Source organism: Sus scrofa, chromosome 1 (genome assembly GCF_054392235.1).
Source record: "Sus scrofa isolate SSC_HxYL_T2T_F1_AM1 chromosome 1, Sscrofa_HxYL_maternal_Yorkshire_Landrace_v2.0, whole genome shotgun sequence".
Lineage (NCBI taxonomy): Eukaryota > Metazoa > Chordata > Mammalia > Artiodactyla > Suidae > Sus > Sus scrofa.
In genome coordinates this window covers 199,525,193-199,547,464 of record NC_139383.1, presented here as the reverse complement: position 1 = coordinate 199,547,464, position 22,272 = coordinate 199,525,193, and the positions used below count along the sequence as shown (strand labels likewise).

The 22,272-nt window shown below is 39.2% G+C and overlaps 1 protein-coding gene and 1 long non-coding RNA gene across 4 annotated transcripts in view; one reads left to right on the top strand and one right to left on the bottom strand.

The window, feature by feature from the left end:
* The window catches only part of RTN1 (reticulon 1), a 224,843-nt gene that overhangs the window by 195,486 nt on the left and 7,085 nt on the right, over positions 1-22,272 (top strand). For 2 of the 3 annotated variants that reach the window (XR_014838842.1, NM_001244640.2), the window contains 2 exon segments: positions 18,383-18,590; positions 21,384-21,522. Coding sequence is in view for 2 of the 3 variants with exons in the window: in NM_001244640.2 (NP_001231569.2) it covers positions 18,383-18,590; positions 21,384-21,522 (347 nt within the window). In the remaining variant the exon portion in view is untranslated. 3 annotated transcript variants of the gene reach the window in all.
* Positions 8,497-22,172, bottom strand: LOC146406952 (uncharacterized). Its single transcript, XR_014820283.1, has 2 exons — positions 21,331-22,172; positions 8,497-20,028 (listed from the first exon to the last, which is right to left on the bottom strand). It is a non-coding gene; the product is annotated as an uncharacterized LOC146406952 (long non-coding RNA).

Below are 22,272 nucleotides of genomic sequence, written 5' to 3'. Positions count from 1 at the left end.
TTTGCTGATTGCATTTACCCATTTATGTGTAAATCTTCCCCCAGTAGACTCATATTTTCAGTGGGCACTTCCCTTTGCATTTACAGCCAGGTGCTTTATATGGACTCTATAAACATTTGTAGATTGACTGACTAAATGAATCAAGAAGATGAAGGTAAACACTATCTACCTCATAGGGATCTTGTAACAATGAAACAAATATCACATGAAAAGGCAGCTGGCAAGTAACAAGTGCTAATCTTTTGTTTGTATTGAAGATAATTTGTGCATGGTTTTGGTACAGTAGGTCATGTATCAAATTGCTTGTTCCTTTAAATTTCCTTATTCCATATGGCACAAAGCAGAGTTCTTAGTGTTCTTTGATCATAATAAAGTACTTTTTTTGGAGGGGGGCTTCTGTGCCTTTCCTTCCAATTGCTATACTTACCAGAACATTAAAAACAAACAAACAAACAAACCAAGGAGTTCCGTGAGAGTGTTTGATGTAGTTTACCAGCTGTTATTTCTGTCCTGAAAACTCAGTGCATCTGTAAGTGCTCTTCTTCCATACATCTTAGTGGTTTTCTCCTCTCTTCCATTGGGTGTCTGCTCTAATTTTATCTTAGGCCTTCACTGACTCTCCTTATAAAACAGCAAATATCCACCCACCCCCCTCTCTATCCCCTTTTACCCGCTTTATTTTCCCCATTACACTTTTCCACAAGTGAAATATATATATATATATATATATATATACATATATATATACACATGTCTTTTATTATTATTTGCCCCTCATACACTCTTCTTCTTAAAGATAGGAACTTTGCTTTATGCTTAGAGCAGTGTCTAGAATACAGTGGATGCTTAGTAAGTATTTATTAATAAATGTAGGTGCCACCGAATCCATCAGTAAAAGTACTGATGCTATAGTAGACAAAACACAATACAGCCACTCTGGACATGGTAGCCTTCAATATTCATCTTCATCTAGGATGAGATTATAAAATTTGACTATTTTACTTCTCTTTAGGAGAAACTAATGCATAGTTTCATCCTGAAAGCTAAAGAAATCGCTTCCTCTCCTGGCAGCACCTAAACCAACTTCTGAGCTTGCTGCATACAAAGCCTATCTGTTCTCTCCTGGTTTAAAGACAGTAGAGGTTCCTGCCCAATTTTAGCAAGCTTTATTTTGCTTTCTGTTTTCTTTCACTGCTTAAGGACAATTTACATATCTTTTCTACCCATTTTATCATTTTGATCTTGCCAAGAGCTTTCAATTAGTACTTTGTGGAAACTTGTGCAAGAAAGCACACCTGCCTACTATGGGAAATAAATTCTTACTATTTCATAGATATAGACATCTAAGCCTATAACTCATTTATATTATATGAGAGAGAGGTCCAGGGATGATAAATGATTGCTGAAAGCCATATCACTAAAGTTTGTAACACAGGTAGGCCTAATACCCACATCCGCAGCCAAGTTCCTCATACTCTTCTGCCTGATTGATTTTCCTTTATTATGGTTTTAATGCGTTTCTCTTACCTCCTGTGCATTAGTTTAAAGCCCCCCCAATTCTTATTTCACCAGTGTGTGTCTCTGTCTGTGGCATCAGACATTTCATCTCTTCAATCTTCAACTATCAAACTGCTATATTTCTGGGGGGTGCCATCAAGCTTCTCTCTCCAGATTTAGCATGACTGAAGAGAAGGTGGTCTTTCAGCTAAAATGACATTCCAAGGTCAACTGTGTGGCCAATGAAAACTTGTGTCAAGAATTCTGACACAGCTACCCTCCACCTGAGAGAGAGCTTGCCTCTGCCTCCTCTTCCTTGCTAGGGATGTACTGCTCCCAGTACTTACTATCAGATTAGTAACACACACACTGGCTTTAGCAACATGACACTAAATACTCACCGCTCAAGATACCTGGGGCACCTTCTGTACTGAAGCTGATGTCTGGGGCTATCATTGGATGGGCAGTGCCTCCTAGTGGCCAAGGCTCGAAAGGTTTCCGACTGAAAAGTGGCCAGAACAGCAACAGCCTACCTGGCAGCTCTTTCTCTCTCCATGCTTCTGAGTCTTGTCCCCACCAATTTGCAGCTTGTTCAACCCCACATTATGTGGTGAGAATTTGTAATTAAGTGCCAGTCTTTTCAGTATTTTGCTAACTGAATTCTCAACATGACCATGATGATGAAAAAAAATTGGGAGGTGGGGATGGATAGGGAATATAAATATAACAAAGTCGCTATCACCTTTAGAGCAGGTCAGTTTGAAAAGTGCTTTGTAATGATGTGGTCACTGTTTTTCTTTCCCATCAGCCCCAATAGAAGCTCTGACAGTCTCATTCCTATAGACTTCAGATGCCTAGAAGTGCCAAATCATCTTCCTGAAATCATTTATTAAGCTTTCTTAATTTCACATGTGTTACAAAGATATATAGAAAGGCTTAGCCGGTTTCTCTGGAAGCTTGTATTCTAAAAAAAAAAATGCATGCCCCTAATGACCATATTTTAAAGTATATATGCTTCATAAAATGAAAGATAAGTCATGTCTGCAAGTATAACCTTGATATTGCTGTCCTTAGGCCCTTGCTGGCACAGGGTATACGAATGTAGATTTGAGTCTGGAAAGGAATACCTCTGGGAACTGCTGAGGAATTGTGAAGGCTACATTGATCCATGAGGGAGAGAGAAATTCTGTGTAATGAATAAGGCCCTGCTACAACAAATGAGGTGGGGACTCTTTCTTCTATATGCCCTTGCGTCTCCCAAGGCATCTTTTGTCCTCATGCTGTGTCTTGTCTCTTCAGGGATCCCCTTCACCAGGACTTTTCCAAGACAGTGCCCAACTTCCAGTCCTTCTCTGTGCTCTTCCTACTTTTTCCACATCAAAACACATCACCTATCCCCTGTCCATTTTCTCAACACCTTGGAATATAATCCGATAAAGTATTTCATGCTAAGAGTTGAAGAGTAGATCACTGTGACCCATTTTTCTCATTTCCCACTGACATTTGTGTTTAGCTGAGGACCACTGAAACCCTTGACCCACTGGGCTTGGAAACCAACTTTATCTCCCCAATTATACACACCACCCACATCCATCATCCCTCAACACTCAATCCCAAATACGATGTTGCTGAGAAAAATGCCCTTTGCTTCTCTGAATTCTCTGTGGATGTCCCCACAACTGACTACTCTTGGAGTATCACTGCAGTGACCAATAACTCCGTGTACCAGAGTCCAAGGGCTTTTGACCTGGAACCTAAAGGCACCACATTCTGATATTATTTATTCACCCCACAGACAAAGTTGGAGAAGATGGGCAACAGGAGAAAGACACAAGGCTAGGGTTTCTTTGTGGTGATTGGTGCATGCCAACAAAAGTTTTGGATAGCCATGGACTGTTGCAAAAGAGGAGAGAGAATCTCGCAGTTGTTTGGAAGATGGCAGGCAATTAAAATGAAGTGTGGCCGGAACATAAATGTTGGAGTGAGTGAGCGAAGCGGACAGCTAGGGGACATGATACTAAAAGCCTGAGATTTATACTGCCATCAACTATGTCTTATACAACAAGTTTCTTGGGTTTCTAAGACATTTCTAGAAAATGCACCATGCCATTCAGGAAGTCCCAGAAACAGCCTGTTGTACTCTCGTTGCTACCCTTGGCCCTTTCTCCTCTCTTCTCCCAAACCTCCCGGCGCCTGGCGGCTTTTGCGCCTTCCCAGTCAGAACCGGCGTAACCGTCTCCAGAGCAGCACCCCCAGGGCGGTGAGCCAACCTCTCCGGTCCAGCGGATCCCGCATCCCCTTGCGCGCTGGCAGCCAGGGCAGCCGGGGTTGCGCGGTGCTGATTCGCTGCCGCGGAGACTGCGGCGGCCGTGACGCGCCGCCCCTCGCCGCGCGCGCCGGCTGGTGCAGCCTCAGTCAGTCTGCAGCCGCGGCCACCGCGAGCACCGCTGCAGCCAGGGCACCGCCGCCTGAGTGCCCGCTCAGCGCCCCCGAGGACAGCTACGGCGAGCCCCCGAAGCCCGAACGATGCAGGCCACTGCCGATTCCACCAAGATGGACTGTGTGTGGAGCAACTGGAAAAGTCAGGGTATTCTCTTTATTTCAGTTGTGCATGCCTGCGGCACACGGGAACCCCGGGACCCGGACTCGGCCATTGTGCATCATTTCACCTGTGGGACCTATGCATGCTTTTATACCCAAGAGCTTTCTTTTGGGGGGAGTAAACTTGTTATGTCAAAAATCAAAGTGGATGGTGTTTGATTTTTTTTTTCTTTTCCTATCTTTTTTTTTTTAAACCCCCACCCCATCCCTACCCCTTTGTTTTCTTGTTGTCATGCTAATATTTTAAATAATGCATCTTTTGCCTCCTCCTGGAGCTCTTTTGGGATCTGCTAACCATTCAGTACTTGTTTAATCTCTTCTCATTCCCAGAGTTAAAATGCTTTCTTATTGTTCCAAGCATCCCAGTGCATTTAATTCCTGCCAAAAGGTTAAAATCTCCTGATAGAACCATTAACCATTAACCGTGAAGGCAGAAGTGCATCCTTTTAAGAGGGACACACCCATTTCAAGGTTGTTATTTGTGGTCACACAAAGGAAACTGGAAATGGAGAGTAGCTCTTGAAATCCCGAAAATATGATGGCGTAGACACATATTAGGATGATTCACTTTGAAATATTTCGGGGTTTTTTGTCTGTCATTTGGGGTAACCTGTAACTACTGTTTAGTGATAATGGGTATATGTGGAACAAATGGAGGGAAATGAAAAAAAAAAAAAACAATGCCAGTTGCCCTCTGGTATAACAGATTTATTTTGAAACAGTCCATATTAGCACTGGGTGTGGCCACCCTCCAGCCTCGCTTGGATTGCTTTTCAGCCATTTTTATTCAGCCTCTTACTTCACACATCTCCATCTCTCCTTTGTTACATTAAGATTCTCTTTTTCACCTCACTCAGTATGAGATTACTAGGAGAAAGAGAGACTTTGCAAGAATGAACTCTGTGTTGTAACCTTGGGTATTTGTAATATGAAGTGTCTTTTAATATTTAACAAATACGGTTCTGAAGAAGGCGCGTTTGACTTAACCTGCAGGGTTGCAGCATCCCTCAGGGGACCAAGAATACTCTGGAGCAGAAGATGATTAAAAAAGAAAAATCTGGCATCTTCCCCTGTATTGTTGCATCACAAAAAGAATAGGATGCCTTTTCATCTTTAATGCCCCATGGAGTTTTTCTTTGGTAAATTTTTTAAGCAAAGAAAAAGTAAATATGAACCTCAGAATTTGCCCTGCCTCTTATTTGTTGGTTGGGTGGCAACAACATAAAATACAATGGTCTAGTTCAAATTATGTGGGTCTATTGGAAATACAACTGTCAAAAGTAAATTAATGGACCTAATAAATTTAAAAGCCAGGTAGTTAGAAATGTGTGGCAATTTAGGGGCATAGTTTTACAGAATGCTGACAACTATGTGGACTAGTATATGTTTTGTACAGGAAACAGCTGTGAAAATCCTTGGTAACATTTCATTCTTATTCTGTAGATTCATCCAGTTTATTCTCTATAACACACTCAACAAACATCCACGTCTTGATAGAATACCAAGTTTAGGTGGACATAACAGAGTTGGTATTTAGACTATGCTTATGGATTTCCTCTATTCTTACCACAACTAGGTACCAAAAATGGCAGATTTTCTTTCTTATTTGTGTAGGATTTAAGACACGATTTCATCACAATCCTATCTGTTTTGCCTGAGTTGACATTCTTACAAGGGTTTTTTTTTTTTAACATATGGACATTTATAATCAGAAAATAATACAACATACCATAATTTGTCCATTGAAGATAATCATTTACACGTCCAGTATACAGCTGCTTATGAAGATTAATGCAGGATCATTGAGGGTCTTTTACACTCTGTGACCTTTGGTAGTCTTCAGTACCATTGATTTTCTTTTGCCAGATAGAACAAAGCCATTATCCTAAAAATTGACTAAAAACTGGGGGTGGGGAAGGGTTTACAGGCATAAAAGAAAAATAATAATGATTCCTTTTTCTTCCTAGGAGAACTTTCATCTAAACTAAAATCTACAATAAGATTCTTGTTTAACATTTTCAGCATGTCTTCTTCACTTGTTCCCTCATTATCAAAAACTGTTGTTTTTAACACTGGCTACATATTAGTTTCACCTGGGAAGCTTTAAAAAAACAAAGATTCCTGGGCCCCACCTCTGGAGGTTCTGATCCAGTTGAGCTAAGCATGAATATTTTTCAAAAGCTTCTCAAGTGAGTTTAATACTTAATCATGGTTGAAACCACTTCTGTGTAATAATTCATGTATTATGTCATGGTAGCCCAATCCATCACCAGCGGAGCAAGGTCTGATGTACAAATCATGAAGTGGGTATCATCAAGGAGTAGCTGTGCATGTAGTTAAAAAAAGTCAGGGTAACACTGTTGATAATGCCCTCCGTAAGTGTTAAGAAGTGAAAATTTTGCTTGGAAAAGAGAATAAAGAAAGTGAGCTTCAGATTTCACCCATATTATTAAACATTCCATTGAGAAACTGCAGCCTATTGAATATAGCATGAACACTCTGCTGTCCCTGATACAATGTGTCCTAAAAACTGTAGCACACATACAAAAGGAACCTTATATTTATTTTGCTAATACATATGATTTTAGCTGTAGACAAGAATGCGTAGAGAGAAAATAAAGTCCACCTTATACTAATTACACAGATTCTGTTTCCATTTTTTAAAAAAACGATACTCATACCCACTTGATTAATAGACCATAGCCTAGTCTACTCAGTAAGGATGAAATGATAATAAGACAATAACCTAATAAAACATGGCAATATACATGGCAATCTTCACATTAATAATGGTTATTAAATACTATTATTTATTGGGCACTTTTATGGATTGTTTTACTAGCATCCTTGCATTTAATATTCACTAATCCTAAAATGTAAATTTTATTATTATCCCATTTTATAGGTGATGAACTGAGGCTTCTGCCAAGGCACACAGCAAGTGATGCCAAAGGCTGGATTCAAGCCTAGGCTCTCTGACCCCAGAGCCCCTTGATTCTTGTTGCTCTATCATCTTCCTCCTCAGTAGATGGTTTCTACCTTAATGGTTTTTCTAAAAATGCACATTATCTTAGTAATGGGGGTGGGGAATTAATAACCCCTCACACTTACATAGTTTTCATTTTGTCAGACATCTTCTCATTTGAACTTTCCATTTCCTCGTGAACAACATGAGGCTCAAAGAAGTTGAGTGACTTGCCCAGAGTTTTTTGATAAATGACAAATCGAGTAGTGGAAAGTGACTCTGGCCTCAAATGCAGAACCCGTCCCATCTCAGTGCTCACTGCCTCTTTCATTAATGCCAAGTTACAGAAAATGAACTTTCCTCTACTTCTTCAAAGATATTTTCACACAGGTCATCTCTTTAAAGACAAAGCAAAACTGAGCAGTTGAGACAGTGATCTTGACCCATTTCTGCCTTTGTCATCATCATCTCCATCACTGTCAATTCATTAAAACTTCCCCATCAGTATTATCCATGTGTTGGTCATTGTCCTACACTTTTGTTATGTGTCTTAATCTCATGTCTTCCTGAGATTGTGGAAACACTCTCGAGGGTAGTCTGTTCTGAAAGATGCTAGTTCAAAATGGCCAAGCTTCCCCCAAATACAGAGAAGGAATATCTGCTTTAGCCACAGGAATTGAAAGAAATGCTTGTGTTTTGAAAATGGCATGTAGTGAAGACAATTTTATACACAGGCATAAGGACAGACCAATCCCTCCTTTTACCAAAAACAGCTTTTTATTTGGTTCAGTATTATTAGAAGACTTGTGCAAACATTACAGCATAAATAATTTCATTTACAAACTCCCTCTCTGCAGATTCTAATGAGATCTATTGGGAAAACAGGCTTACTCTAAGGATCTGGGGATTTTTTTCTTAATGAAAGAAAACTCTCATTATACAGATAATATATCAAATGTGGGTAGTTATTACTCAATTGAAAAATAAAATCAGCTTTTTCACAGTGTATTATCACTTTCAAGAGAAACTTTATAAGAGAATATTTGAAAATTTGGGGAAATAATAATGGCTTTATTGTTTTTCTGAAGATAATACATGCACTTGTGAAACTTCCATTTCTGCAAAAAGAGGTTCAAGTGAATGAAAGCCACAGATCACCCAAAGTCCTACCACCTAGGATTAATTAATGTTAATATTTGCTGAAATTCTTACAGTATCTGTATACCATATAAAATGCATCTAGATGGCTAGGTAGGGAATCTAGATGGCTAGGTAGCTTTTATAAAACAAGATTGAACATATATCAAAAAGTATTTAAAATAATTTAATAGAAGAAACTGACATGAAAGAGTTGCTGAACTTCAAATACTTATTTCTTTACATTATGAGCTATTCCTTACTAAAATTAAGAAAAAGACTATGACGCACATCAGTAGGCTAGAATTATCTTTTAATTATATGTTTTTGTTTTAGATGATACAGATGGGCTCTCTGCAGAGTGTTTTTTTAAAGGAAGATTCACCATGGGTGAGACAGACTGACAAAAAATGCTGATCTATAAATCAACTATAATAAAAAAAATTTATAATTCTAAAAATGTCAGTCTAAATCCCCATCTTCAGGTCTACGATTTTTCTCACATTTCCATGAATTAACATTTCTTTCCTCAAAAAAGACTATTCCTGATACTCCATCACTAAAGCATTATGATTTACTATATAGCAATAGAGATTGTGGATGAAATTTTCTGTCATAATCAGCAGTCGCTTCCTTCTTTATCATTTTTAAAAGGTTTCTCTCTCCTTGCCTCCCTCTCACTTTATATTTATATTATTTGAAGCAATATTCTTTACCCAGTTCTTTTTCATGTGGACTAGTAAATACATTCAGGAACAGAATCTGTGAAGTAATTGATCTATTTTAAATTCACTTTAAGTAGAATTAAATTCTAAAATCCACTGAATCCAGCAAACAAAAGCTAATATGGGTAGATAGCTTTCAGAGTATCACCTTTCTTTTTGGAAATAATTACATTTACATCGCCACCAAATTTCCCATCCTTTTCAACCTCATATAGTTTTGTGCCTGTTTGACCATGTACTATTTACATACTGTCACCTTTCCAGCTCTTATGAAGGTACACACAGCCTTTAAAAGAAACATGACTGCCTTATAATTAATCTCACAATTTGAAAGCTAAGAATTTGACATTAATAATTCCTTAAAAACCATCTTCTGCCTACATGACAGATAATAATAATAGCTACATTAAAACCTTGATAATTATATTCTAAATTTATAGCATATATCTCAAATGAGAAAATAAAATTGTTAAGAGTTTTAGAACTTAGAAGTGTAGAGTTCTATTTCCCCCCAAAATGTTCGAGCTACAAAGTTAAACTGGGACAATTATATTATTGTTTCAAAAGATTAACATCTTTAAATTCTTCCTTATTTCCTGTATTGCCAAAAGGCGGGGAGTGGGGGGAATAATTCAAGCATTACTTACAAGTTCTTTGCCCAAACTGGTATTAATTTTGAACAAAAGAAAAGTAGCAATGTAATACGTTTTAATGTTTAGAATTTATTGTAGTTCTACCCATTTCACAATGGGCATGCTTCAAATGTGGTCATATTTTATCTCCTGCCTTCAGAAACATTTCACCAAACCACAGATCAAATCTAGCGGTAATAGGGGGTCAGGAAGGACATAATATTTTATCACAGAGCAAAGGTACAGTGAGAGAGCATTCTTTTTCTGTGTCCTATGTCTTAGTTCAAGAAATATTTTAGCCATTTTGGTCTCTGTCAAAAATCTTAAAATAAATTCTTAAAAAATAAAAGTCCCAACAACAGTCTACCTCCAAGGTTCTCCTCTATTCAAATACATTGATGGATTCTAGGAAGGAATGGCCCAGACTTAAGATTTTCTGGCTAATTATGACTGACAAACCAACCAGGGAACAGCTGTCTGTTTTGATCCAGTCAGAAAGCTTATTAAAGAAAGAAAAACTACACAAAGACATTTATTAGTCAATACCTTGAAAATCTTTCTGTGTGCCTCCTGCAACTACCATGTGCCCAAAGCCTGTCTTTCTCTCCATGTGGCCATCTCTTCCTTTAATCCCAAATGAGCTCATTTGCTGGAGGTTTAGCAGGTGCAGCTGATGCACTGTCTTAAATACTGGGCCTTGCTGGTTCATTTCCTGGTCAGGCCCACTCTACCAAGGTGCAAAGGCCCAAGCATCATTGTATTTACTTCCACGGCATGGAACGTAGTCCCAGTAGCTAGAACTAGCAAACAGGAATCACAATTAGCTGTTAAACCCAGGCCAATGTAAACCCTTCATGAGCGTAAAAGTAGTTTATGCCATCAGTCTAAGCTGAAGAGTAGTCATTAGAAGAACATGTTTGCTTTTGTCTCCCATGGAAAAAAAGTCCCAAAGATTGCTGCTGGCTGTAGTTTTGGCAATAAAATCTGTCACTTCCCATTGTTCTGCCAAAGCTCATTTAGAGTAGATCATCTCTGTGGGGCAAATGCTGTGGTCGTTACATGGAACACCAGGCTTAACAGTCATGGAATTCTTTAAACATCTAGAAACAGTGTTGGCATTTTTCTCTTAACAGTCGTATTGGCTACATTTAAGAGATGTAAAGGAAGGACCTGGAAAATGGAATCATTGTCATGTCTGTATTCGTTAACGTGGCAAATGAAACTCATGAATTAGACCAGAAGATGTTATCTTTGAAGGTCTCTGAGTATGCTTAAAGTGTTCTATCACGTCTGTTTCCATTATGTTTCTCTGGTTTGATGGAAAAATGAGGAAATAAAGTAGAAAAAGTTACTGCTGTTTCTTAACTTTTTGTGGTGATAATTTTGGTTGCCTCACAAAAAATGGGCTTTTCTATTACTGCCCTAGACAAGTAAAGAACTGAAGTCTTTCTAGCTTTCTAATCCTTTTCACAAGGTAGGCAATTGTAGTCAATTATTGGAACCTTGCTAAAAAATAAAATCAATGCGTATCATTTTTCAACAGTTCTTTTGTTGAAATGCTGATATAATTTGTGAACAGGAATTTCACATATTTTCTACCTGGCCTTTTAAAAAAGAGCATTAACTTGTCACATAACAAGTGGTGCAATGCTTTTTGAAATATTTTCTGGACCACGATGAAATATAAATAAATACATTTAAGAATATGGTGCAATAATGCAGATAATTGTGCACAATTTATTGCCATTTTCTATTATCCCTTTTTTGCCTTATAAATAAAATATGAATAGCTACACCACTGTCTTTTCAGTTCATACATTTTTAATAAACTTTGTAAATACTAGAGTCACTATTGGATCATTTAACTCAATACATTTAAAATAACATCCCATCCAAAAAACTGCAGATAAGGCTTTCTTTGTAGAAATTTGATATAGAATTTTATTTCCATATAGCTATTAATTCAAACCTTAGATCACTTCTCCTATTTTATTGTTCTGTTCTTGGTTGGATTATAGAAATGAGAGTAGCACTGATTTCAGCATTTAGGATAGGATTCTTCAAATCTGCTCTATCTGCCAGTCCACCCTTGGCTAAATTAATTCTAGGTTAGCCCTAGGCAGGCTGTAGCATGTGCTTCCACCTGTGGTTTGGGGACTAAGATGAGCTCACCAAGCCCATTCTGTTTATTAGATTAATAGAATTTACTAATCTCTCATTTCATTGCATTGCTCCTTGGTTTTTAGCAAAGTAATTTAATTTTTATAATTGGCAAAGCAGTACAGTGATTTACCTGTCCTGGTGAATATGCTTAGTGAATGAGTACTCAAATGTTTAAATTCTCACCTGGCCTTCCTGCAGAGGGAGGATATGGAAATAAAGAGACAAGCTATTGATATTTTGCTGTATCTAGAGGCTATGTGTGATAATTTGTTGCAGTTATAGAGATTTTTTTTTTCTTACTTGGAGTTTATTCAAATACTCATTTTTTTTTAATGGATAAGGTACTATAAAGCTTCCTACACAAGTTTACATCACTTTAAGCAAAATTAAAATGTGAAAAAATAGGCATTTGCACAGCAGCTTGGCAACACAGAAATTCTCTTCTGTGATCACACTTCATCACTTCCTCCCCTTCCTATCGTCAGAGCTTCAGGCTGTTCACTGGCACTCTGGGCACACACAGCCATTGCTGTTCTTCCAGCCCATCAGTTCCCAAGGGTCTTAACTGCCTTTCATTCCCATCCTGAGCCCAAGACTGTTCATTTCAGTTCTGTCCTCTTGAATTGTTGACTCCTCTACCCATGCTCCTTGTGTCAGTTCACAAATCTGAGTCAGCCCCGCCATCCACAGATCAGAACACCCAACCTCTCTAACCCTGTTGATTGCATCCATAGAGATCCTCGACATTAACCAAACCCTCTTTACTTTCATTGATTTCTTTTCGAGTCCTTACTGTATTTTTCTAGATCAGTGCTGTGCAGTAGAAATATAATACAAGCCACATATGTAATTAAATTTTTTCTATTAGCCACATTAGAAAGTAAAAAGAAACAGGTAAAATTAATGTTGCTAATATATTGTATTTAATCCAGCATATCTAGAGTATTAGCCTTTAAACCACAACAACAAAATCAATATAAAAAGCATTTAGATACTTTTTACATCCTTTTTTGTACTAAGTTTTAAATCTGACATGTAGTATATATTTGCAGTATACTTTAATTGAGACTAGCCACGTTTCAAGTGCTTATCAGCCATTGTGGAATGCAGGTCTGGATCTCTCCTAACTTCTTCAAGCCCTACTCCCATCCTCCTCAGTTTCAGGAGGAACTCATGACTCTCTTTCCAGGGAAGACTTGGGTACATCTACTTCAAGCCACTACATGTTGTTCCCTTCCCACCTTAGCACATATTTCTAGCCATGCTGATACTTTGACAAATGTTCATCCATCTTTACCCAGCCTTTCATTCTTCCTTCTTTGAAAAGAAAGAGCTGCGAATAATCCCATTCTTTCACCGCCTTCTCTCAGACTTTGCTCAAATATCTCCTCTTTCCAGGATCTTCACTCCTCACTAATACTCCCAGGTTTGCTCAACTTAAGTTTTTATTGTCGCTATTCCCCCAACTACCATTCTTTTTAACATCTTCTTTATTACTTTGAACTTGCCACTACCACCCCAACCCTTTACAATATGTCTTTCATCCCCACTAACACTTCATACCTCTCTCTGCCCACTTAGGAGTGACTTCTCAGTCTTCAAAACCAGTGGTCCTTTCTCATTTCACACTGTAGCCTACCCTTTCTGAAAGTTTCCTTCTTCTTGACTGCCATAACCAACACTGTTTGGGGACCCTTTCTAATACCCAGACAGGGCTCCTTTTAGAGCTTCACTCAATCCTTTGAATCCTAAACTATGGTTCATCCTCTCTTGCAACCCTTAGTCACTCCTCTCTTGGAGGTTCCCTTTACTTTCATGTCTTCAATCATTATTTCCACTCAGAATGCACACAAATAGAAATAGTCAGTTCTCTTAACCAAATGTCAGTTCTGCATTTCCAGTTGCATACTATATATATCCATGTGAATATCATTGGGTACATGATAATAAAGTCCACTTTAACTCAAGGCTACTATGACAGAGCCTATAAAAAGAAACCATTTTATTCCCAGGCCTCTAAAAAATTAGTTAGTATTGTGGGTAATTATTAGTCTTATCTCACTTGTGATCCCTATCCCCTCTCTGCCCCAGCTGTGTCAAAATGCTCTGCTTCAATGTCATCTCAGCAGAACCTAGAGGTATGAAAACCAGTGTCAGTTTTTTCCTAAAACAGTGCTCCCTCAGATTTCCTATTTTTGTCAGTGATACTAATCACTCTGTCACGTCACCCAGCTTTGAAATGTTGTTTTCACCCTTAATTAGTTCTTCCTCCTTTCTCCCACAGCTAATTACTCACCATTCTTGTCAATTAATCCTTCATAATATTTCCTTTTATCCGCCCATCTCCTTAACAAATTGTTCACCACATTAACAAACCATCCCACATCCTTTTTTTTTTTTTATCAATTCCAGTACTGTCCCTTCCTTGAACTCAACTTTTGCCATCTCTGATAATACAAGATATATTGGCATTGATGCAGTATTTCTAAAAATGATTATTCAATCTTCCCAGCTAAATCTTAAGTTCCTTAAAAACAGGAACAAAATTTTATGTTCTCTCCATTCCTATTCTTACTAAATAAACAGATAACCAATAACTGTTTACTGTGATTTCCCTGAAAGAAAAAAATTATTTTCACTATAAATGTCTAGCCCAGAAAGCAGATTTAAATATAATCGAGTTGCCCAAAATTAATTTGGCATACTTTGGGGGACATCTAACATCCAACCACATGATGTGAAAGACACAACTGTTTTGTTTTGGAAAAGAGCATCCACCTTAGGGTTTGACCTTGCTTCTCCTATTAACTTGTCAGTATACTAGTCTCTTCTGGCTTCCTCACCTGTTACATACCTGTCTATTGGAGTTTATTGTGAGGTTTAAATGAAGTAGTATCTGAAAACGCTTTGAACATTTCGGAATCTGTGTAGAGACAGTCATGCCACAAAGTACCCAGAACCAACACACCACTGACGGTTTAAGACAAAACTTTTGGAGTTCCCGTAGTGGCTCAGTGGTTAACGAACCTGACTAATATCCATGAGGATGCAGGTTCGATCCCTACCCTTGCTCAGTGGGTTAAGGATCCAGCGTTGCCGTGACCTGTGGTCACAGACATAGCTCATATCCCACATTGCTGTCCCTGTGGCTTAGGCTGGCAGCTGTAGCTCCAATTTGACCCCCTAACACCTGGGAACCTTCATATGTTGTGGGTGCAGCCCTGGGGAAAAAAAAAAAAAAAGTTTTGTTAACCTCCTAATTAGAAACCTCCAGTGATTTTAGCAAGTTGACTGAAAGATCTATTGTGCATTATATCATACTAATGTTACTTAGTTAACAGTTAATGTTCTCTGCCCACAGCTTCTTCAAGAAAAGCCCCTACCTGGTGCCTGCCATTCTCAGGCTGTTTGAACAGAGCTCTAGAGATGCAGAAGGCTTTTCTAGAGGTCACACTATTTTTAACAGGTGTTATGCAATTTGTTAAGTGGGGGTTCACTTGAAAATAGCAAATTCTGTCTCTTCTTTGTCTGAAAACTGCTTTCAGGGTCTCCTGTGCCCTTTACATCATCTCAGGGGTGGGTGAGCCTACTGTCCCTAGCATAGATCATGCTGTCTTATAATATGTTTGTTCTAAATGTGTCTTTCATATGAATCTTGGGGCATCATAAAACAGAAGATTACAATTTATTTATTTACATGTACGTTTTCTTTTTAAAAAAAATATATTTATTTTGACATCCCTGGCATGTAGCACAAAGCATGACACTTAGTACTCGCTCAATAAATACTGAATAAATGAACAAATGTGAAAGAGCTAAACACTGCAGATAATAGTGATATTTTAGTCTCCTTTTTATTCTCCTTCCCCCATCCATTATGCTTAGCAGAATATATCCTAGGAAACTCCTAGGCCCCAGGGGCCTTTAGCCCTGCTGATCTAGACTTAGGCCTAGGCTTACCCCTATTTGTTGTCTCCAGATCCACTTAAACCTAAGGGAAACTAGACTTCCTTCAGGTGCCCAGGGATTTCTTGTGTCATGTCTTCCAAAAGATCCCTCTTCTCTGCCTGAAAAAGATTATTACTTTGATGCTCTATTCTCAATAGACTGTTCTAAGATGAAAATCATTTAGTGAAGTCATTCAAAAATTGTGTTAATTGACAATCCAGTGTTTAATGTTTTATCCCCTTCTGGGTCTTTGCATTAAAAAGAGATGAACAAGGAGTTCCCATCGTGGCGCAGTGGTTAACGAATCCAACTAGGAACCACGAGGTTGCGGGTTCGATCCCTGGCCTTGCTCAATGGGTTAAGGATCCAGTGTTGCCATGAGCTGTGGTGTAGGTCTCAGATTCGGCTCGGATCCCACATTGTTGTGGCTGTGGCGTAGGCTGGTGGCTACAGCTCTGATTAGACCCCTAGCCTGGGAACCTCCATATGCTGCAGGAAGCGGCCCTAGAAAAGGCAAAAAGACAAAAAAATTTTAAAAAATTTAAAAATAAATAAATAAATAAATATGACCAAGAAAAGAAAAAGACAACCAATACTTTGAAGATTAATCCAACAAATGAATTTCCAATAGTGGAATATCAGTGTGACTGGTGATTTGGGCCTGGGAAAAGAGAGAGACTTTAGAGCAGCAGTGCTTTTCTTTTGGTCCTAGAAACCAACCTGCAAACTGGCACTACATAAAAGAAAAAAAAAGAAAAACTTTGTTTCACCTCTTCGCTCCTTCCTACATTGTGGAAGTATCATAGGAGAAAGTAAACAAATTTTTCCCCAACAAAATTGCTGACTACTATAATCTTAGTGAGTTAATATCATTGGTGTATTAGGTAGTGGTGAGTAGGGAGTAGGTGGGAGTGAATGAGAGATCAGTTCAAAAGTGAATTCTCTCTCCAGCTTCAGATTGCTGGGGTATCCTCAGCATGTTATAAAAGATCTCCCCTCCCACATGAAGGCCCCGATTTACTCTCCAGCCAGCCTGAGGTAAGTCTGCTGCCAAGGGTTAATACTTTGCAACATTCCTTGTATCCCCTCGATAGTGTTGGGATTGTCACTAGGCTGTGTGTCCTTTTCAGTTCTGTTCTCTTATCTAGTCATGAACCTGAGTATGATGAGAGCAATTCCCTGCTTTCTTCAAAGCAGTCATCTCCATTTTCCTTTGAGCAAATGACTGGCGCCTTAAAACAGGTGCCTCCAGGTATGCTACACATGAAGCTGGTACTGTAAGCAACTGCCACTTTTATTTGGTTATGAGATAGGAATGTTGCATCTTACTTTTCGCTTTCTGAACATTTATTGACATATATTACATAAAAACCATTTGTCGTGACTATGTGGATAGATCTCGAGGGCCTTGTGATGAATGAGATAAATCAGAGAAAGACAAATACTATATGATCTCACTTATATGTGAGATTTAAAAAAGCTAAACTCATAGAAACAGAGTAGAATGGTGGTTACTAGGGCTGGGGGTGGGGGTGGCAAATTAGGGAGATGTTGATGAAAGGGTACAAACTTGCCACAAGTAGGTAAATAAGTCTTGGAGATCCCATGAACAGCAAAGTAAATATGGTCAATGGTACTGTATTATAGACTTCAAAGTTTCTAAGAGGCTGGGTCTTAAATATTCTTACCACAAAAAATAAATGATAATTATGTGAGGTTATGGAGGTATTAGCTAATGCAGTGGTGGTAATAATATTGCAATATGCAAATATATCCAATCAATGTGTTGTACACCTTGTTATATCTCAAATGTATTTCTAAATTTAAAAAAATGTTACTTGCCTAATTAGAGAATAAATTTGCATTCATTCTTCAGTAAGTCCTCTATGCTTTTTTCATAATCTAGTGCCTGGAATACTCAAAATATTTCTGTTTTGTATCATATTTGAAGCACCATGGCTTTATTCTTTTAAATTTAATTTTTTGTTTCTAATTAAAAAGAGGGAAATGACTGAATGATAGATGTGATATAGATCTTAAAGCTTGTATTCCAGATTTTTAAATCACAGAATGTAAGTGAACAAATCATATGGTCCAAAATGGTTTAATCCACATGTCAGCTCCAGGGATTCTTGAGATAGCTACTGACACTTCTGTTCTGCTCATTTTGGAGGCAAGTCATACATATCTCTTATTCAGAAGCCTTTGGCATTGGCTGGAGTCTCCTGGACCTGCTGCATTGTTTCTGAAGACTCCACTTGTCCAGAACCTCTGTTTTCATTGTTGTTGCCCCTTCTCAGCAGGAGGGACATGTGTGTGACTGACATGCTTACCCGTAGGCACCACTGAGACACTGAATTGTACGCAGGGCATCAAGATGCTTCACAGTGTCCTCCACATTTCAATCTTGTTAGAAAGTCACATAATTCAGGCCACTATACAGGTGACGTAGCCCACTGAGATTCACTCACAGAGATATTGTCACTAGAGATTCAACAGCCTTTTCTTATCTGTGAATTTATAAACTATTCTTGGGGCTGGAAAAGCAAAATGGAATGACAGTAGGTGCCCTGGAATAGCACTGTGTCTACTCACCTGTTTAAGAGCCAAAAGCTGGTGAGAACCTGTAGCAATCACGGCTTTGTGGAATGAGCCATAGCAGCTCCCCCAGCGGCAGTGCCAGTGTTAAGTGGTGTGTGTGTCTCTCCCTACAGCTATTGACCTGCTGTACTGGAGGGACATCAAGCAGACAGGGATAGTGTTTGGGAGCTTCTTGCTGCTGCTCTTCTCCCTGACCCAGTTCAGCGTTGTGAGCGTCGTGGCCTACCTGGCCCTTGCTGCGCTCTCGGCCACCATCAGCTTCCGCATCTACAAGTCTGTTTTACAAGCTGTGCAGAAAACCGACGAGGGCCACCCTTTCAAGTGAGTGTCCCCCCTTGACGAGCCCTTGCCCCGCCTCTCACACGCTCTTTCCTCGGCCTCAAGTTCAGCTCCTGTGCACTTTGGGTCATGCTTCTCTGACACCTGACAGGTCTCATAGAGTCTCTAACATTCTCTCTTTTAATACCTAATATTTCTGGTAAATTTCTAAAACAAACTCAGTTATTCTATGAGTTTATAGAATATGCCTATTCTGACACTTACTGCTTTATTGAGCTTTATAAATTTTAATTACTACTAATTGAATATTAAATATTTATCTTTAATGTAAATATAATTTATATAACATAAATTCTTTTTGTGAATTTATGAAATGTGAAAAACATTACATTTATATTTAATATTAATTTTATACTTGTTAATAATAGTAATCCTACTTCATTATATGTATACAGTGTTTTATAATTTAAAGAGTGTTTCAAGAGTTTCCTGGTGGCTCAGCAGGTTAAGGATCTGGTGTTGTCATGGCTGTGGCTCAGTTGCTGCTGTGGCACAGGTTTGATCCTTGGCCCAGGAACTTCTACATGCCACAAGCACACCTAAAAAAAGATAAAATTAAAATTAAAAAATAAAGACTCTTTCAACAATTGCTACTCCCAACTCTGTGAAGAAGGCAAAATATTATAATCTCTATTCACAGATGGAAAAAAACCTCAGGTTCTATTATAAAGCAACTTGCTCAAAGTCACATGGCAGTAAACAGCACAGAGTCAGGTCCAGGGTGTTTGGATTTTTATTTCTATGCTTTTTGTGGAAGTTTAATATCAAAGGGCCAACCTTCTGAGGAATGCAAGCTTCATGAATAGTGCATCCTCTTGTATTTTTATGTAGGGAAAATCTGACTAAATGAACACTGAAGAAGAGGACTTTTTGTTGCTTGTGTACATGTGTGCGTGTGTTGTTGTTGTTGTTGTTGTTTTTGTTGATGTTTTGGTTGCACCTGTGGCATATGGAAGTTCCCAGGCCAGGGATCAACCTATGCCATAGCTGTGGCAACACCAGATCCTTAACCCACTGTGCCACAGCAGAACTCAGAGGATTTTTTTTTTAAAGGCAATATATTAAGAGGATATATGAAATATTGCACAGGGAGATATTAGCACTGACAGCTGCATGCTACCTGACTCTACCCCACTTTACTCCTGATTCTAGCTTATAAGGCCCACGTATTTTAGCACTGACTCTCAGAGTCATCCCCTCGCCTGTTGCTGACCCCAGAGTATAGGTCCCACTCCTGCACTGAGTGGTGTCCTTACCTCCTGTAACTGAGAGGTATTTCTTCATCCTGGATGAGACTTGTGGATGCTGCTGCATAATAGCTTCTGAGCCAGCCTCAGAAATTCACGGGTGATGCCTCTGAATTCTTCTTGACTGACCGTCTCAACCAGTCTGTTGAATCAAGGCCTCAGAGAACCATGCTCTTAAAAAAGAGGGAAAAAATGCCTGTGTTACGGAGACTTGCTGACAAAAAGGCAAAGGCTGTGTATCAGATCTCCTTCCCAGCCTCTGGTTCTTGGCCTCAGTGTCAAACACAGTAATGGTCTGATCATTCTCACCCTTGGGAGGGATTCTGTATTCTAATGCAGACTTAGGGGTCTTCTGGGCTATAACTTGGCTGCGCATGCTTGCATCCCAAAGGTGGGAATGTCATCTTACAAGGGTGAATGACATGTCTACTTCAGTGACTCTAGCCTGTGACCAGTATCCATACCTTAGAGTCCTGCCCTGCCCCAGCCTCTGCTCTCAGCCATCTAAGAGAGGCCGGCTTCTTCCACATTTTTCCCAAAGCTGGCAAGTTACACTGAGGACTTATCTCTCACTTGACTTATTTCTTCTGTAAACACTAGGACTAAGAGTCTACAATTAGTTCAACTACTTTATCTTCCATTAGGAGACAAAATTTAAAATTTGAAGTAACAAATGAGATTTTCTGTTTTTTTTTCTAAAAAGGCACACAGGTAAACATAAACTCCTTACAACTCCTTCCAATTCTGTTTGACTCTTTTCCTCTCCATTCTCAGAATTAGGAGATCACTAGGAATATCCTCTAGGTGGACCGTATGGCAGAGGAAGGGAAGGAGAGAGAGAATAGACCTCTGGGTTGGGGCATGGGGCATGGCCAAAACAGGAAGGTGGATTGATTTTTATATATTTCAGGAGCCTAGTTCATCTACCCAAGAGTTCAGTTTAACCATTTGAACAAATGGAAAATACAATGGCTAAAATACCACTCTTGCTAGAACCAGCGAGCATTTTAACACAGCCCAGGTCAAACTTGCATCTTTCAGAGCTCTCTAGATGATCCTGAAAGTACTTTTCAGAATTTACATATGAAATCTTAGAGTTTCGAGGACAAATAATAATTGGCAGCTAGGATTTTCAGATATTTTAATTATTAAAAAAAGAATTCATTCATCTTCATGCAGCCAGGAGGAAATGAGGAATTTCACAATCGCCTGGTGGGTCAGAGACTTGAGCAAGTGAGCTGATTTGGGACTGACTTTTCTCTGCTCCCACCCAGTTGCTCTCAGTTATCAGTTCCCGCTATAGTGTTGCCTATGGGAGACAGAAGCAATCGCAGTGCTCCAATAGGTGCCATGACTCTCCTGTTCCTCAGTGCACTGGCTGTGGGGGTAGGGGTGGTGCCCTGCAGCTGCTGGCTGGTATAAACCCTTCAGGATGACCTGGTAGTCATCCTCAGAATTGGAGGAAGAGAACCTACCTGTTTGATGATTCCCTGTGATGGAGTTCTCTGTGGGGGTGCTTTGTTGACAGGGCCTACTTGGAGCTGGAGATCACCCTGTCTCAGGAGCAGATTCAGAAGTACACAGACTGCCTGCAATTCTATGTGAACAGCACGCTTAAAGAACTGAGGAGGCTCTTCCTTGTCCAGGACCTGGTGGATTCCCTAAAAGTAGGATTGCTCAAGCCATCCCATTTCACAGTCTTGAGTTTTGTTTTCCCTAAATGTATAGTGTTATAAACTACCATGTGACGGAGAATAAAATAACAAGTGCTAATTGTATTCTAGAGTCAGAAAACCTGCAGCTGAATGGTACCATGGAGCTCATTCAGTCTAATCCCCTCATTTTACAGATGCTGGAACTGTGGCTCAGAGAGGTTGGGACACTTGCCTGAGGTTGCCCAGAGAGTCACTGACAGAGCTGGGATCAAACCCAGATCATACAACTTCTAGTCCTGTACTTTTTACAACACTCCAGATTGCTGCTTCTCCTTACCGCTTTCAATTCCCAAGTTAATTTCCTAAAATTAATTTTAAAATAAAAATTTAGTGTAGGGAATGTAAAAATTCTTTGAAAGAAATACCAAACTCTGCTAATAAGACGTGTAGGCTGTGAGACAAGCACCTGAAGGTTCAAGGACCTTGCAGTGCTGAGTATTATTCCTGGTGTTTTCATTGAACTCGCTGGGTTTTTTTTAATAAGCTGCTGCGACCTCCCTTACATGTAAAACATCAGAGGGGCGGGGAGCCCAGGCGGGGTTGTTGTGAGTTCCCCGGTCTCCCAGAGCACTTTGTGCACAGCAGGCAGGGCTGCTCCATAACTGAGGAAGAAAGAACATAAGAAAAGTGAGTGATGAGGCCTTGACCTTCAAGGTGCTTTACTGGAATAATTTCTTGGCAAGTAATGAGTAAAAAGAGACA